This window comes from Nanorana parkeri, unplaced genomic scaffold, assembly GCF_000935625.1.
Source record: "Nanorana parkeri isolate BGI_ZX_2015 unplaced genomic scaffold, ASM93562v1 scaffold146, whole genome shotgun sequence".
NCBI lineage: Eukaryota > Metazoa > Chordata > Amphibia > Anura > Dicroglossidae > Nanorana > Nanorana parkeri.
In genome coordinates this window covers 1,477,312-1,496,626 of record NW_017306414.1, presented here as the reverse complement: position 1 = coordinate 1,496,626, position 19,315 = coordinate 1,477,312, and the positions used below count along the sequence as shown (strand labels likewise).

General features: G+C 41.3%; 1 protein-coding gene across 1 annotated transcript in view; it reads right to left on the bottom strand.

Annotated features, from left to right (window-relative positions):
• Positions 1 to 19,315, bottom strand: part of RYR3 (ryanodine receptor 3) — a 609,228-nt gene that overhangs the window by 90,147 nt on the left and 499,766 nt on the right. Inside the window, exons 77-81 of the mRNA XM_018554200.1 lie at positions 18,568 to 18,619; positions 6,146 to 6,196; positions 5,796 to 5,895; positions 501 to 580; positions 11 to 87 (exon numbers count right to left, since the gene is read on the bottom strand). Of these exons, the coding sequence (XP_018409702.1) occupies positions 11 to 87; positions 501 to 580; positions 5,796 to 5,895; positions 6,146 to 6,196; positions 18,568 to 18,619 (360 nt within the window). The remainder of the gene's footprint in view (positions 1 to 10; positions 88 to 500; positions 581 to 5,795; positions 5,896 to 6,145; positions 6,197 to 18,567; positions 18,620 to 19,315) is intronic.

Below are 19,315 nucleotides of genomic sequence, written 5' to 3'. Positions count from 1 at the left end.
ACCTACTCACCTGCATGACATCATTAGGCCAGACAAACTCTGGAAGAATCCAGCATCTTTTTTCTCTTTCAAGTAGTCTAACATTTTCTGCGAAAATAAATACAATCAAATGAGAGAAGTTTCATTTAAACAGAATAACCCATTTTAGAACACTCACAGACAATAAAGTAATCAGTCAAACAATAAAATCTAAAAGAAGTGGACATACAAACTTATCAGCTGTATATAGTCTATTTATAGTATTTAGCCAACTGCCCTTTTTTAAGAAACTGGATTTAGAGATACAGTGTTCAAGGAATTGAAAGTTTAAGTCAAGATTCCTGCCATGTTTCTCTTATTATGAACATATGTTAAGTGTCTCAAGAAGTATTCTGTGAATAACATCCCACAGCTCTCCTGTGATCTACTGTTTCAAGAGTTACTGTAAGCCCAGTGCTTTCATACTCATATCTCCCTCATTGATGAGTAAAGTGTAAAGAAAGAATAGTGCTACACGTTACCTGTTGTACTACGGTATTGCCGCCGTTTAGAATCGATATTCCAAGTTTGAGTGTTTCCACAACCATAGGGCTCATTTCACCTGTGTGATGAAGAATGTGCACTTTCAAAAAGCAATAAAAATTATCATATTATGGCTAACTATTAAAATGTTTCATTAAAAGCAGTTGCAGTGTAGTTTGACACGCTAAAAAAAGACGCATGTTAGCCCCCCATTCACACCATCGCATTCCGTGAACGTGCACCAAATGGGGGGAAACCTTTTATGTAAGTTCACGAAACACACACCAAACGTGGAACGCGCTCGTGGTGTCATTACTAGGTAATATCACCACATGCGCGCCTGCAAAAATGCAGAGTGCATGTTGCAGATTTTTCTACATGAACCACTTTCCTGGGTTTGGCGTGCGTTCCAAAGTTCTATTGAAATAAATGGGGGTGGTCCCTCCCAGCAGCAATGGCAATTATTTCGGAATTTGGGGAGTACTCCGGATTATGTATCAACTAGGATAAGTCTGCCTTGCTACCGATAGATCCTCTCCCAGATGGCCTCGAGCAGTCCGCCTTCCCGTTGATGGTTGTGAACTCTTTTAAATATTTGGGGGTGACGATATCTAGACAAATAACAGACTATGTAGAGCTCAATCTCTGTCCTGTACTGCAGAGATTCAAAAAACAAAGTAAGAGTTGGTGTAGACTCCCGTTATCAGTAGCAGGCCGTACTAACCTTTTAAAAATGATATGGATGCCCCAGCTATTATATTTATTACATAACTCCCCCAGCTTGATTACAAATAGAACTTTTAAGTTAACGAATACCCTGTCACCGGGGGGGGGGGGGTGTTTAAGACATATGACCAACTAAGAGTAGAATACCATCTGATGACTACATACAGTTAGTTGCCTGACAGGCACATCATATTGTTTATTTGTCTGTAAAACTGTTCCACGGCCAACACGATGTTCCATACGCTTGTGTGTTACCATTGTATATGTATGTAACCCTATATGCAACGATGTTATATTTTCCTTTTGTAAAAAACAACAACTTAAAAACCAATAAAAGACTTTGTAAAAAAGAGTAGAATACCAATTGGAGAATAAAATGTTTTTTCAATATTTGCAACTAAGACATGCGTTGAGTGCGCAAGCTGTGGTTTCAGCAGCATGCTTTGCTCCAACTCCCTTGATAGATCAGGTAGTTAAAGCTAAGAAGTCTAAGGGGATAATTTCCCGGGTGTATTACTGTTTTTTAAAAAAGGAACTAAGGAAATTTCCATTGATATGCAGGGAGCGCTGAACAGAGGATATAGGCATAATTGATGAGGAAACATGGAGGGCAGTACTTCAAGGAGTGCAAGATGTGTCTCTTTCTTTATCACATAGATTAACCCAAATATTTATTATACATAGGGTGTACAGAACCCCGGAGTTTTTATATAAAATAGGGGCCCGTACAGACCCAAAGTGTGCGAGATGCAAGCATCAGGAAGGTACACTTATTCATTTATTATGGAGATGTCCAAAATTAAAAAGGTAGTGGATAGGGGTGATTGAATGTTTAAATATAATATATGGAAATATAGTGGATATTAACACATTAACATGTATTCTAGGAGGTTTCAACTCTGACTATCTAGATAATAACAGCACTTTAGCAATAAAAAGGCTACTGTTTCTGGCTAGAAGATTAATAGCATTCAAATGGACTTCAAAGTATCCCCCTACAATTGAAGAATGGAAAGCTGAGGCTAGTAAATATGTTCGGTTTGAAGAACATACTTACAGGATGAGGGGCCAGTCAGGTAAATTTCAGGGAATTTGGAATAGGTGGATTGAAAATATGAATATTAATCGGACTTGAGACCTCCTGGATTAAGAGGACAAAATATAATATTATAAGTGGAAGAAGAGGGAAAGAAATGGGCAATAGTAAATAGAATAAAGATAGATAGAAATGTTTTGTGTGTGTGTTTTTTGTGGGTTTTTCTCTTGTTTTTTTGTTTTTGCTTTGTTAGTTGTTTTGGGCTGTGGATTTATTGTCAATGTTCACAATGTATGGAAAGGAAAAAACAAACAAATAAATAATATCTGATTGAAAAAAAAAAAAGAAATTAATGGGGGGGTGTGCCAAACCTGGGAAACAAACGACCCTCGAACACGTATGAACGTGCGTCATGGCAACACGCATTTGTGCAAAGCTATGGTGAGAATGGGGGCCTAAGAGGAACAACCTAGCCACTAGAGGGCTTTTTCACACACCTCGGAAACCAGTACAGTGGGAAAAACTTGGCACTTTCTCCCACCAACTACATTCAGCTGGGGCACAACTAACTGAAAATCGTCCGAGCCCAGTCATCAATGTAATCAGACAATGCCCAAGGTTTCATCAGACTCAACAAACAGGGTAATGGGCCAAGTGGAAGAACCTAAGGTAGTGGGTCAGAAATCACTCTGAGGGCCATACCAGAATTTAAAGAAGATCTCTGCTCGGTTGCAGCCAGACTTGCAGAGACAAGAACCACCATGGTCTGTCTACAGGAACTGCAGCGAGTAACTTCTCATCACAACACACACTTCATGCAGAGACAGGTTAAAAACTTTCACAACTGGGCCCACTGCAGAAATCTTTGGATCCACAGCTTCCTAAAGTCGGTGGAACCTAAACACAACCAGCAGGCGCTCCAGACCTTGCTTTAACGATCTGATAAAAAGACCACAAGAACCCATCGAGATAGAGCAGACGTACAAGGTACTCTGGCCTCATGGACAAGGACACTAACCCACCACGGGATATCATTTGCTGTTTTGTTAGCTTTCAATTAGAAGAAGAAAAACAAAAGTAAGGTAATGCAGAGAAATCCTTACATTCCATAGGTCATAGGTCAGAGGGGAAAAAATGGCAAGATCCTTATTCTATCACCCGCTGCAACTGCAGAACCTTGAGCCCTCTCCTAGCTGCCCTCTGAGAACACCACACATGATGCTGCCTTCCTCTTCAGTGGTTTCTTTCTTGATCACCAAATGCTAATTTTATTGAACACCTTTAGTCAAAAACGGAAACAAGCACTTTAGAGGGCACACAGGGTCCCTTCATCAGGTAAGTAGAGTTAAGCCGGGGGTGCAAAACAAGTTGTGCTTTATCCTAAGCATGGCACGGCTTGTTTTGCGCACCCGACTTAACTCTACTGACATATCATTGGGTATAACGATGGACATCAATCAACACATACAAGGGCTATAAAGCTCGGGTTTAACTATTCTGTTAAGCCTGATGAAGGAACCCTGCGTGGCCCCGAAAGTGCTTGTTTTTGACAAATTGTTCAATAAAATGAGCATTTTGTGATCCTGAAAGGATTTTTGGTGTGCTGGTGACACTCTTCACAACCAATCTATGAATACAGTGGTGCCACCCGCAATCATTAGGAGCACCCTCCCCATTGTGTGGGATATCCAGTAAGGAGTGCAACAAGATCCTCTCCTTTATCCTATTGCCTAGTTGGTGATAGTTTCCTTCCGCTGATAGTAGGCATTGGGTGCTATCGAGCACCATCTGAACACATATTCTTACCATACAGTACTCCAGTGGGGGTAAAGGTTCTCATCACTTATGAAAACAAACTTATAAAGGATAAATTGGAAAAAAAGGGGGCTAGCTAGACATGCACTTTTGATATAAACAGGTATTGCTGGCTAACACTGAATTCATTATTTTGTATCTTTGGTTATCCACTGTTGTTCATTCTAATTTCAGTGTCTAATTGTATGATGTCACTCCATTGCATTTATTTTAGGTTTTACGTTTTGGTTGCACCCTCACTTCACTTCAATATATTACACAAGAGACCCATTAAGAGAAGTCTTCTACAGGTTTCCTTAAGATTGTCATCCTTGGTCCTAAACCACAGGAGATCCCTCTGGGGTGTTGGGAGACTTGCTGTACAGCCTCACTACCCCTTACACTCTCCCCACACACTATGAAGCATACTCCTCACAGAACCTTACCAAGCAAAAGTCTTTTGGGACTCAGAATTGGATATTTACCCTTTAGCTACCCGCTTTCCATTTATTTTCCTCTCTCAACTTAGACCCACCACTCATCTTACCCTGTTACTCTCCCTTGCTGCCTTAACCTTTCTGCCCCTGTACCACCTTTAACACTCTCTTCCCTTTTGCTTCATTACTACCTCTTCACCAACAAATTCTCACAAACAAAGGGATTAATTGTTCTACTCCAATCCAAACATACACAGATCACAATGACTGAAAACTGACAAAGAGGGCTGCTATCTCTTTCTTACAGGGAAGCTGGGTGAGAGGCTGATCACCCTGGTGAACAACTACTGCTGTTATGAAAAACAGGCAACCTTCTAACATATACTGCACAACTTAATGCGTTTAAATAAGGCTTCCTCATTTACACAGTCAACGTCACCCCTGATACCCCCCTTCCCCCCCCAAATAATGCAGTAGGAGGCTCATAAATATGTTATGTGGGGGGAATTTATAGCTTTGACAACAAAGTTGAACCATGCATACAAACACTGACTGACTGTATCTGCAGACTGAAGGTAATACCTGTATAGATACAACTGTCAGACACTCTGATATAATTTAAAAAAAACAACAACACACCACTGCTGGAATAGCTTGGCAAAAAACTAGGCAACAACACAAACTCAGCCAAAAGCTATTCTGTGCGCACAGAATTAGAGGCAGAATTAGCAAAAAGGCTACAAGGAAATATAACCCAGGAAAAATCCAGGGCCCGGAAGGGCTCATGGTGCAATATTATTAAAGGCCTAGGGCATGGGTTAGAACAGCTTCCTGTAACTCCAAGCAGGAAGCACTGATATGCAAACTGCCCACCCCAGCATTGATCTGCTCCAGTACTTGGAGTGGTCAGATTGCAACAAGACAGGAGGAGGTCTAGAAGGATCGCCAGGTATTTCATAGGTAACAAATAAATAAAAAGTAAACAGGCTACATTTAGACACACCTACATGGAAACACAGACATATATATGGACTTTTAAAATTAGGGGTAACATACACTTTAAATTAGAAAGTAGCAAAATGATCTTTCTGACTTACAGAAGTATGTGCATCACAAGCCCAATATACAAATCCTTTTGAAAGTAAAACAGGACACATGCAGTATGTATCTCAATCACGTATTAAGCAGTTTGCCTGAAGTTCAACTTTAATATACCCATACCCCTTAAAAATCCGGACCGAGTTCATGATACAATATACATGACTTTGTTGAACACTTATTCCCCCAGAATGGAATCTGACCTTTACTTGCACTGATCATCTGAAGCACCATCTCAGCAGCCCCCCTCTCATGTAGACGAGCCTGCTGGTATAATGTCTTTTGTTTTTCCATTTCTTTTTCCTATAAGCAGACATAGAAATTAGAAGTGTGTATCATTTTCATAACAACCTGTAAGCCATCCAAATGCAGTGCTACTAAAATCAACATTCTGTAGTTTAGTACAATAAACTGTGTGTTTTAGCTGCTGGAGACTAAATAGGAGGAGGGCTGAAAAATTAGTGCAATTACCTTAGTGAAACCATTACAATTAGTTTAGGGCATTACTCAATTTATAATACATAATTATATTAAGATGGGAAAACAAACTCACTTCAAATGTTTTCTCTTTGTCCTCATCTTCTTCTTCTTCATTTTGACAGCTCTGCAAATTGGGGTAGAGAATAAATATTTTCCTATATACCAATAGATATCATATATAACTGCATTGTAGTTATTCACTACACAAAAATGTCATACAAGTAACAAAGATTACCAGTGCATATAAAAAAGGCATTGCTGTTATGTGACCACTTGGAGACACTGTTTCATACTGCCAATTTTATTCTAACGCTACACGTAGATATGGAATTTTGATTGAAAATTGGTAATTCCAAAATTGTTAAAGTTGGACACACACTGCACACTATAATTGTACACTCTGTAGATCTACCCATAACTATGCAGTGCAAGAGCCCACCTGAATGGCTACAAAGTATGTGGCTTGTTTAGCCCATCACAATACAGAGAAGTTGGCATATTAAAAGGAGAGTGTAAAATCAGAATTAAAAAAAAACCACAACTGAAATGTAGTTGTAAAAAAAATTCATCCCTTTCTGTTGTTAAATATGTACTGTTCCTAATGTCCCCGTGGCTTTAATGCAGACTTTCTCAATCTTTTTACCCCAGAGAAACCATTCAAATAATTCTCAGGTCTCAGTAAACCCCTGCGAAAAATTATATCTACAGCTCACGATATATTCACAAGATCTGTAAGTTCGTTCGAAATATGCGTGTATGACGCGCGTTTTGCGGTGCATGTTTTAACCGCGATTTCCAGCCCACAAAACGCGCGTCAAACGCGCATTTACGAGGGCTGTCCGGCTGTATCCTAATGGATACGTGCGAAAATACGGCCCAATGAAGCTCCGTAGACGAGCGGATTTTCGAGCCCTGTATATATATATATATATATATACACATACACACAGGTGAAACTCCAATAATTAGAATATCGTGCAAAAGTTCATTTATATCACAAATGCAACTTAAAAGGTGAAACTAATATATGAGGGAGACTCATTACATGCAAAGCAAGATAGTTCAAGCCGTGATTTGTCATAATTGTGATGATTATGGCTTACAGCTCATGAAAACCCCAAATCCACAATCTCAGAAAATTAGAATATTACATGCAATCAATAAAACAAGGATTGTACATAGAACAATATGGGACCTCTGAAAAGTATAAGCATGCATATGCACTCAGTACTTGGTTTGGGCCCCTTTTGCAGCAATTACTGCCTCAATGTGGCGTGACATGGAAGCTATCAGCCTGTGGCACTGCTGAGCTGTTATGGAAGACCAGGATGCTTCAATAGCGGCCTTCAGCTCTTCTGCATTGTTCGGTCTCATGTCTCTCATCTTTCTCTTGCAATGCCCCATAGATTCTCTATGGGGTTCAGGTCAGGCGAGTTTGCTGGCCAATCAAGCACAGTAATCCACGGTCATTGAACCAGGTTTTGGTGCTAGATAGACTTACTTTGCTGGACAATGGAGAAATGCCTACTTACACTGGTGTTCAGGTCACTTTACATTGGTAGCCAGTGGTAGAGGTGTCCCCTTACATTGGTGGTCAGAGGGAGAAGTGCAACCTTAAATTATGAGTTACTGAGAGATATGCCCCCTACATCTATGTTAACTGAGAGTAAGAATGTGTCTTACATTACTGGTCAGTGAAAAATGTGCACCATTTTATTGTTGCTCAGTGGAAAGAATACTTTACTAATGGTGGAGTCAGTGGGAGGAATGCAGCACATATACACAGCTAAAGAGGTCGCTGGTGTCATGCTGTTGGTTCTGCCAAGTGACCATGGCCCTGGAACTATGAAGGTGCTATCAGATAAGTGTTCAATTCACCACTGCTCAAGGAACCCCTAGCAAACTCTGGCACCGTAGGATTCCACGAAACCAAAGAGGGTGCTTTGCCAGCGTCGGGCCTCTATTCAGCCTTGGGCACCGTCTGCTGTCCTTTTTAATTTCAAAAGTAAAGTTCCACACAGTGTCTCTGCCATTGGCCATGCATCTGATCATCCTATATGAGCACCGTGTTCATACAATATGATCAGATAAATGACCAATGGTAGAGACACTGTGTGGATCTTTACTTTTTAAATTAAAGACCACCCAGAGCCCGCACTGACCTCCAAGAGCCCACATTGACCACCAACTTACCACCTAGAGCTCACACTGACCACCCAAAGACCGCACTGACCACCCAGAGCCCGCACGGACCACCCAGAGACCACACTGACCACCATGAGCCTGCATTGACCACCCAGAGCCCACACTGACCACCGCACTGACCGCCCAGAGCCCACACTGACCACCGCACTGAACACCCAGAGCCCACACTGACCGCCTAGAGCCCACACTGACTGCCCAGAGCCCACACTGACTGCCCAGAGCCCACACTGACTGCCCAGAGCCCACACTGACCACCAAGAGCCTGCACTGACCACCAAGAGCCTGCACTGACCACCCAGAGCCCACACTGACTACCCAGAGCCCACACTGAATACCCAGAGCCCACACTGACCACAGCACTGACCACCCAAAGCCTGCACTGACCACCCAGAGCCCGTACTGACCACTTGACCGCACTGACCACACAGAGCCCACACTGACAACAGCACTGACCACCCATAGCCCGCACTGACCACTGCACTGACCAACCAGAGCCCCCACTGACCACTGCACTGACCACCCAGAGCCCGCACTGACAACCGCACTGACCACCCAGAGCCTGCACTGACCACTGCACTGACCACCCAGAGCCCCCACTGACCACCGCACTGACCACACAGAGCCCGCACTGACAAGCGCACTGACCACCCAGAGCCCGCACTGACCACCCAGGGTGGTCAGTGCGGGCTGCACAACACTGCATTGCATTAATTTTGCATGGCACCCCAATGCACTAAGAAAATGCTCCTTTGACCCTTGCAAGCAACCACAAGGCACTGCACTGTGGTGCCCTGCAATGTGTTAACATAGTGCATAGGTAATAAGCTGGCCTCGGTCCTTACGATAATAGATAGGGATAGAAAACAGAAACAAAAACAGTTATACGCTCCATATTATACAAATTTAAGATGAGAAGGTTGGCTTCTGGAAGTCAGCTATGTGTAAAGAAAATGTTTATAACAAAAGTTTATTGTAAATCAGTGTTGTTAGTAACTATCTAATATATCATCACTACTACCATGAACATGTTGCAATCAGACAGTTCATTGCCATCATTATTATTTTCAGTTCACTATAGCTTTTTTTGTAAAAATCTTAGCTCTGGAACTTCCATCTCCAAATTGCAGCAAATTTTAGACGTACACTCCACCCACCTGCATTTAAGAGAACCCTTTGTATTTAAGGTTTTATCTTTGACAAACCAAACTGCTTGTTTGAAAAGCTGCAAACTGACATCTTTAAATCTACATATTCATAGTATGCTTCATCATCAATTTAGTAATTAAGATAATTTTTATTGATACACTTTAATACCAATATATACATTTAACTGGTTGTTTATGTGAAGAACAGAAAAATAAAAAATAAAGGAATTTCTTTTTCCCCCTAATCACATTAATCGTGAAAACAGCAAATCACTGTAGTAAAAAAACACTGGCTACAATACCTTACAAGCTTGGATAAACTAAGCTTAAAGCAGCTTATCTGTAGTGCGAGTGTTCAAATGTAATCCAATCAGATGTAGACAAACACGAGAGAAAACAAAAAGCACAGCCTCAAAAATGTCTAAGGTTTGTACTGTGGACAACTATATGTTGCAGATGCATCATTTTAACAGATGTTTATCAGTGTATACCAGGGCCCTTTTTACTCTTGCTTTAATTATCAAAAACGGCTTAAATCCACTGCAATACCAGGTGGTTTTATCTATGATATGAAGAGCTCAATCTCATAGTGTTAAAGTTAGTGCTTTTATCAAAACAACCTATGAGCTTTGTAAGAATACCTAGTGAATTAATGTTTTCTTCAAACAGCCAGAGTTCAGACACATTAAAATGCTACACCTGCAGTTTTTAGAAACATTAAAGTAGCTGTAAAGTCATAGATTGTAAACACACAATAGCACAGTTTATAGTGTCCCTAAACACGCCTTCATAAAATATAGAAGAACAATTATTTTATTGTTTCAGTGGCAGTCACGTGGTGGTGGTGGTCACCAAGTCTCCCTTTTGCACCCAGAGGGCTGCAGATGGAGACTCAAAACACCCACACTACATTAATGTACTGATATGAGTATTTCGTATAGGTGCTGCTGTCAGTCTAAAGCAATGGGCAGGCCTGGAGGCAGAGACTCGAAATGTCCATGCTGCACTAATGTATTGACAGCGGTACTCCATAAAGGAGCCTCTGTGTATCTAAACCAAGGTCCAGGAGGCATGGCTGCCTTGTTTCTAGACAGGCTGACTACACTAGTACACGAGATGGCCATGACATCCAGGATAAGCATGCCGTGGGAATGAATAAAATGTAATATTTATCTTCTCCAGCAAGGAAGGACGGGGCTTGAAGGGGAGACATTGCTAGCTGGAAGTAAACTCATGATTTCAATATTTGGGTTTACAAATACTTTATTAAGTTACTTTTTTTAGATTGAGAGTACTATAGATGTTAAAACAAATGTATCACTTATGTAAAATGCAGCCTTTTAATTTTACAGAGATTGAAAAGCTGTGCTTTCTTTCAGTAAATTTATTATGATCCAAACCCAAACACTAAACTCTCATAGAAGCTTTGTCATGTTTATTTCATTTCAAAAGTTGTTTTTAAACATTTTAAAAAATGTACAGATTTTACTAAAACTATACCGGGTTATTCTGCCATAAAGGTCCTTGCTCAGCTATTTCCTTTTATGAGGTGACAGCATTCTGCCCTGTCTCCCAATTGCTCTCTAGTGTTGTCACCCTGTCACATGCGCCCCTGGTGGAGACTATAGTCATTGAGCCAAAACAGAATGTGCAGGCCTGTCATCATGAAAAAGTCGGTCCACAACAATGATGTGCAGCCAATGCTGCAGCAAGTACATGTAGACAGCAAGTGGCTGATAGAGGAGATCAGCAGCAAAAAGGTGAAAACAGTATTTTATCTTGGAATTAATAATACATGGTGTACAGAGCACACTAACTGTCAGCTAGTTAGAGTTTAAATCGACTTTAATGTAGCACATATAAAACAACATACAGTATTATGAAGAAATATATCTTCGTTCACTAGAAATTGGTAAAAGAACATTATGGAGTGTACTGTCAGTAGTTTTACAAAGGAAGGTTACAGCATTTAAGGAATTGGGTCCATATTAGAACATCATTGACATAAAAGGAGCAGATGCAGCCATAATACAGGGAATAATTGGGTAAATATAACTACACAATATCATAAATTAAAAAAACAAAATAACACAGCTGCTATGACTAGATGAGGTATCAGGTAACAGCATATGAATAACAGTACATTTGATGAGAAATGGGAAAGTACCCCATTTATGGTATATGAAAGATTTGATTTGGTTTTTATATTAAATAAGACTGAACAAACTGTTAAAGTGCACTCTTTTTTTTCTGAATAAAAAAAACGTATTTATTAGTCTATTTCCTACAGCTGCATGCAGCCAGATGGCAACTGTGGGCAATGAACAGGATCAGATATGTCCAGTGCTCATTCACCTATGCCCTCTAATTGCCTAGAGATTCTAAGGTGCCCTGCAGTTTCAGGAAGGTTGTAAAAGCAAATCTTCTACATTGCCAACTTGCATCATTTGACCTCCTTGTCATTCTTCATCTCAGGGGCCCTCTCTGTAGCTCACTGGACATCCTCCAACAGCATATGCCTTGTCTAATAAGGATTCAGAGCAGTGTCTTTCTGTATCCTTCGACATACATTTGAGCTCTCAACTTACAACAGCAGCTTATGTAACAGAGAATTCAACTGTCAGGTCCCAGAGGCATTGTCGTCAATGTAATAACACAGTATGGCCCCACATGATACATCCGCTGTGTGATCTCATATTATTATATTCTACTTCATGAAGAAGCTGTAAGTCTGTTCCCCAGTGCTTCACATTGGGATTTGTAGCTACTGTTTCTAGGTGCTGAATCATTTCTCCAGTTGACATAATGCATACAATTCTCACTTTTTGTCTAAGAGAGGTGAATTAATAGAACACATCAGGGACTTGCATGGTAATGTGGTAGACAACCATTGCAAATGGTATAAATGGCTAATGTGTGTGTATCACTGGCACACTCCAACATCTTTTGCCTACTGAAACTGGTTTTCCTTTAGAATCACCATGTATTTGGCTCCATTTATGTTTCCCTCTTCTTCCCTTTTCTTCTTTTTATATAACAGTTTTGTTTTATTTAATTTCCCAAATTACAAAGCGACATTTCAAACCATAAGTTCCAATTTTATTCAAAAGTACAAAAGTGTTCTTTACCTGCTCACTAGTTAAATTATGCAAGCAAAGTAAATAATATATAAGATAAATACGGTTTGTGTTTTCTTAAAAAATGTTTAAAAGAACTATGGGCCAACCTTTTTTCTCATAGTTCATAGCTAATGCCCACAATATGCTGACAATGCAGAGCCGAGCTGCAGCCGGGACGGATCCCGACAATATGGTCGGGATCCACCCCACTGCCTGACATCTGGCTCTACCTCTCTAGAGGCAGAGCCAGCTGTGCCTGCCCCCTCCCCCATCCCTTCCCCAGTCAGCGCTAGTGGAACGGAGAGAGGATGTAGGAATCCCTGTGGGGATCGGTGACTGGTGGTCACCTCTCTCTGCAGGGAGATGATCGGGAACTGAGAGATCGGTGGTATGTGATTGCTCACTTCCCGAACAATAGAGATGACAGTTTCAGTGTCACACTTTGGCTCCAATTATGTGGATGAGTGTATTTCAGTCACTCCATAACTCTACTTTAACTCTTTCGCTGCCACCGGCATATGGCATACGGCAGAACACAAACCTTTGCAGCTGGCCACATTAGTATGCCATATGTCGCTGGCTTTTACCATTCTACTATAACCTCATGGTCGTTTAATGATTTTCTTTTAAAAAATGGTAATGTACTCACAAGAGAAAAAAGTCACAAGCGTATTCACTGGTTCCCCTCACAGGAGACTATCGCCCATCAGAAGCCACAGCGCAGTCAAGTCAGCTAACGACCGAAGTCGTCTTCCAGCAGCGAATGGCAAGGGTTTATGCGTTTCTGGTGCAAGCCCCCTTCCTTAGAACCCCAGAAACGTGTTAATCCTTCCCACTCGCGACTTCGGTTGTGAGCTGACCTGGCTACATTAATAAAGATAAAAAAACAGCTGCTTTTTGTCACATATCGATGCACAATCCTACTGGGTTTTCCTCCTGCATACAAAATTTTGATTTCTGAAGTATTAAATATCATCAACAGTAGACAGTTTGGTGGAAATAAAACATAAAGTGAAATGTTGCAAAAAAGTCAAAAACAAAATGTCCTCCTACTGCTTCTATTGCTTGAAAATAATGGATAACACCTGGTGTAGAATGGTGTAAATTGTACATTTTAAATATTTAAAAAAAAAAAAAAATTGCTGGTATGTTTTATGGCAGAAGAGACTCTAAGCGGATTCCTTGCCTACTAGCAGATTTTTCTTAATTATACAATGACTGCCGAATATGCATAGCTTAGTACACAATATCAGCATGTCAAGGGTGATGGGACAAATTGACTCCCAGACTCATGTGCAGAAGTCATGGCATCCATGGCCAGCCAATAAAGATGGCTGAAGACTCCAGTACCGTAGGCAGACCAGGAGAAGATGGCAGTAGAAGAGATGGAGCAGTGAGGGAGATCACTTAAAGATATGCATGCAAGCTATTCATTAGGGGAAGCTACTCTGTGGAAATCGGAGGTGTACAATGATTCAGGGGTTCTAGTTGACTGCAGACTCAGTAATAGTGTGCAATGTCAGGCTGCAGTTAACCTCCCTGGCGGTATTCCCAAGTGTAGCTCGGGGTTACTTTTCCATACCATAAGCGGTAACCCCGAGCTACACTTGGGAAAGCCTCATTGCATTTACTTACCTTATCCCTCAAGCCGCGCTGTGTTCTGCGGCCGATGCCGGCTTCCGTCGCTTGCGAGCGTACGCGTTGCAGGGGGGCGGAACTGGCGGGATATTCAAAAACAAAAAAACGAAAAAAATTCGAAAAAAAAATAGACCGAAAAATTACATGTAAAAATGTTTAAATCATACCACCAGGGAGGTTAACAAAGCTGGCAGATTATTATCATGCATAAAAAGGGAATGTACTCCAGAGACAAATCCATAATTCTGTATAAAATAACGGTTCGGCCTTATCTTGAGTATGTTGTTCAGTTTTGGTCACCAATCCACCGAAAGGATATCCTTGAGCTGCAGAGAGCCCAAAGAAGTGCAAAAAACACAAAAAACTAATAACTGGGTTGGAGGACCTAAACTAGGAGGAAAAATTGGAAACAAAGAAATTGTCCAAACGTTTCTTAAACACATCTACACTCTTGGCTGAAATCACTGCCGATGGCAGTGAGTTCCAGACCTTAACCGCTCTTACTGTAAAGAACCCTCTTCGCCCATTGTGCTGGAATTTTTTCTCCACCAACTTTAGGTGGTGGCCTCTAGTCTTTGTAATGGAGTTAATCTCAAACAGTTTGTTGCCAATGTTGCTGTCACCATTGAACATCTTGTACATGAAAATCATATCCCCCTTAATCTCCTTAATTCAAGCGTAAACATGTTTAAGGTCAGAAGCCTTGTCTCATAGCTCTGGTCCTCCATTCCCCTAATTAGTTTTGTTGCCCTCCGCTGGACTCTCTCCAGTTCAAGGACATCCCTTCTCAGTACCGGCGACCAAAACTGGACCGTGTACTCCAGATGTGGCCGAACCAACGATCTATATAGAGGCCCAATTATAGACTTGTCCCTGCAATACATCCCCTTCTTAATACAGGACAAGACCCTGCTAACTTTGTTTACCGCAGCTTGGCACTGCAAGCTACCATTCAGTTTGTGGTCTACAATGACCCCCAAATCTTTTTCTATTTCTGACTTCCCTAGCGGCATACCCATGATTGTATAGCCTATTTGTTTATTTTTATGTCCAAAGTGCATTACTTTGCATTTATCGACATTAAACCTCATCTGCCATAGTATTGCCCACTCCCCTATTTTATCCAGGTCCTCCTGCAATGTTATATTGTCACGATCCGTTTCTAGTACCCTCCCTATTTTTGTATCGTCTGCAAACACGGAAACATGGCTATTTATTCCCTCCCCGATGTCATTAATGAATAGGTTGAACAATATCGGACCCAGCACAGATCCTTGAGGCACACCGCTCATTACACTAGCCCAGTCTGAAAAGGTGCCCTTTACAGAAACTCTCTGAATCAGTAATACACTGTTTACTGCAAGTTCACTTAAGACGACAAGAGGACACCAACCTGAAATTGGAAGAATAAAAGATTTAATCTAAAACGGCGAAGGGGATTCTTTACTGTTAGAGCGGTAAAATTGTGGAACTCCCTTCCCTAGGTAGTGGTATCAGCTGAGAGTATAGACTCATTCAAGAAACTTTTGGATGTTTTTCTTGAACACAATATACAGGCTCTCTTACTTACTCAAACATACACACATATGTACACACACATACATAAGTTGACCTGGATAGACCTGTGTCTTTTTTAAACCTTAACAACTATGTAACTATGAAAGCGCACAATCTAGCCCCCAGCATTAACCCCACTACAAGGGGCCATTTAGCCGAACTAATTGCCTTACATCAGTGTCTTAAAGCAGTAGGTGCCCCATAACCACAGTGACCAAACCCCAGCCCCAGGAGTAACTCCACACTTAAAGGGAAACCCGGAGCCTCCATATGCCTCAATACATTGGGATAAACAGGATGTGGAGGTGGATGTAGAGAAGTAATACTCACTGCATCTTTGGCATGATTTCGACCAGGTGCCATAGCTGTCCACTATGGTGCCATAGCTGACCACCGGCAGCAGCTGAAATGCTGCAGGCCTGTAATGGATACACTGTGACAAACCGATAGTTTGGCTGAATATATGTACCTTTCTGGGCAGAAACCCTGCAGGCTGCCCATTAGGAAACTGAGTTTTTGCAGCCAAACCCACACTGAGCAAGAAACTGCATGAGCTTGATGGCTGTAACTGGGGGTGTTATATGGCCTGTCATCCAGCCAGTGACTTACTTAAAAGAGAAAAACCTTAGTATTTTGTGGTAGATAATTCTATGTCCTAACATCTAGACAGTAGGCTAATAGCTTAGTTTAATACAAGCATGGCCTGCTCCCTTGGCTGCCTTTTGGTAGTAATATATCCAGTCCATGATTACCTGACCAGGGCTATTTCCTCCAACATATGAAAGAGGTTTTTTTTTTTAGTTTTGGATAGAGTGAAGAAGGATTTGAACCTCTGTCAAGTTTTTATTTTTATTTGTGTCTGTGTCCCCATTGGGCAGACTCACCTCTCTATTTGTCAAAAGGGCAGAAAGTGAGTTGTCCCCAGAACAAGAGGTTAAGAGACATCTGTTGCAGAAACAACTAAGAGGGGAATTCCCCTCACTTGGGAAATGTCCTCTAATTTCCTGTTGTGACTGACGAGTGAATGGAAATTTCTCCAATGATATACAAAAAGCAAAAAATAAACTGGCAGCAGTTTTAACCCTTGCCTTCTCTATCCAAAACTAAAAATCCTACATACATAGACTTGAGTAAAACAGCAGAAACTAAAAAAAACAAAAAACAAACATACATACACTGGAGTAAAATAGCAGACATCTTATTATTTAAAAAACATACAGGTACTATTCATCAACATATTACAAATTATATATTAGACATCTTTGTCATTTTGCATTTAGGACTTTTGATTTATGATAGTTGGTAGTTTTCTTTTTTGGGGAAACTGGACAATAAGTCAATAGAATGTTTGAAAACCATGTTGCCCATGTTAAAGTGTATTTCAAGCTAAAAAATGTTTTCCAGCTTTGGATAAAGTCGGGAAGGATTAGAACTCCTGCTAGATCCTTACTGCTATCCAGGGCTCCGTTACAGCCCATTCACACCAGGGTGGTTGCAGATCAGCGTGGTTACTGCGCTGATTTCAAAAGGGAGGTTTTGGGAGTTTTTGGGTGTTTTTAAGTGTGTTTCAGCGCTGAAAGACAATTAAAAACGCCCAAAACTGTGCTGACAGCGGTTCCATTGAAAGCTGTATGGAAACCGTACCGATCAGCGCGGCAAAAATAGTGCAGGGAGCAGTTCGGACGGAAGGCGGTTCAGACCGCACTGAGCCATGCGGTCGCATGAACGGTCCCCATAGCAATGTATGGGGTCGTTCATGTCAGCGGATCCGCGCGCGCACAAATCCGCGCGGCCGCACCTTTCCGGTGTGAACGGGGCCTTAGAGAGATTTACCCTTACATCAGAAAAGTGAGCTTAAACCTCTCTAACTGAGCCCCAGATAGCAGTAAAAATCTGACTGGGTTCTAATCCCTCCCCCCCTGTCCAAGACTAAGAGAAATGTTTCGGCTGGACATACACTTTAAATTGACATTAAAGGCAAAAATGTTTTTGCCTCAACACAACGTTAATGAAAGCACTTACCTTAAATGATGTATCTAAATCCGATCATCTTCTTCTTTCCTGTAGTTTCCAGCCTTCTTTCCAGCACCGCGGCGAGTCTCCGATCCAGCTCTGACTCCTGTGATTGCTGGCACTTCCTCTCCCACGGTGTCTGCATGCGGGTGCATGCGTCTATAGACTTACCTTGTGTCTCTCCTCGCATCCCGGATGAAAATGTGAACTTCACATGCGCCCGCCCGGGCGGTTTCACATTTTCGGACGGGAGCGCGCAGGGAAGATACAGGTAAGTTTAAACCGCCGTTAAAGCGGGTTAAAAAAAAACAAAAAAAAAACGTTTTGCATAGATCTACTGCTTGCTAGCAGTAGATCTATGCAAAAAAAAAGCTGAGGGTTTAGAAACCCTTTAAATACGCTGTCACAATATTCCCAGAAAACCCTAAAATATCAATGCATACTATATACTAAAACCTAATTTACATAAGACAACTTTATAATTTCTGTACCATTGAACATTATCAAACTCAATCTGTTTTTGGGATGCCCTAGGTCTTGCCAAGGATAACCTGTGGTTTTCTATAAGAGTAAAAGGTATGGCTTGCACTGATGTCATTTAGACCTAAAGACAGAAAATGTTTCTGCATATTAAACATCTTTTTTAACAAATGTTTTTTAATGACCCTGATGTTATAAAAAAAAATATTAATACATTTTAATTAGTAAAAAGTTTAATATAATTTTAAGGTCCTAAAGTTCAACAATTATATGTCATGCAACAAAACACCCATTAGTTAAACATTTACAGAACAAATGTTTGCTGATGGAACGCCTACCTTTGCCATCATTGCTGCATATGCTGTATACAGTGGGTCATCCTCCAACTTACTGTGAAGAAAGTGAGCTTGGTGAGTGACAAAAATTCCTTAGATTGGTAATAATTTCATGAACTGAGGGAGGTCATATGAGTAACATTTGAATAACTACTGTCTGACGCAGGCTGGGCTGGACTGGACCCAGTAGCATATTATCAGTAACCAGAAACTCCTTAGCTGTCATCTTTTCCTAAAATCAGCCTTGACACCACAAGATGCTGAATCAGGTGGAAAAAAATCAGCTCCATTTCTTAGAAGATTTGCACAACCAACCATTTAACCAACCATACCCACATTTTTAAGTTCATTCTAAAGGTAGCTATCGTCATGAAATTTCAGCTAGATTCAGCAGATGGTCCTTAATACTATTACTATTGGCAAAGAACAGACACCACTGGATGATCCTTCTCAGGGAGCGTTAAATCAGCCAAGGTTTATACTTGTCATGTGATGACTTAGGGCAGGGGTGCCCACAAGGTCGATCGCGATCTACCAGTCGATCGCGTAGCGATCACTGGTAGATCGCCATGTCGCTCTCCCCAGCGCGGATCCGAGAAGAAGTGAAGGAACCGGCATAATCGGCAGGCGGGGGAGGGCGGAGTACGGAGCCGCTGTCACAGAACTAATGCAGAGCGGTGAGGAGAGAGAGAGAGAGAGACGCTCGGCCAGGATCTGACAGCCGGCACCTCTCTTTCCCCTCACTGCTCGT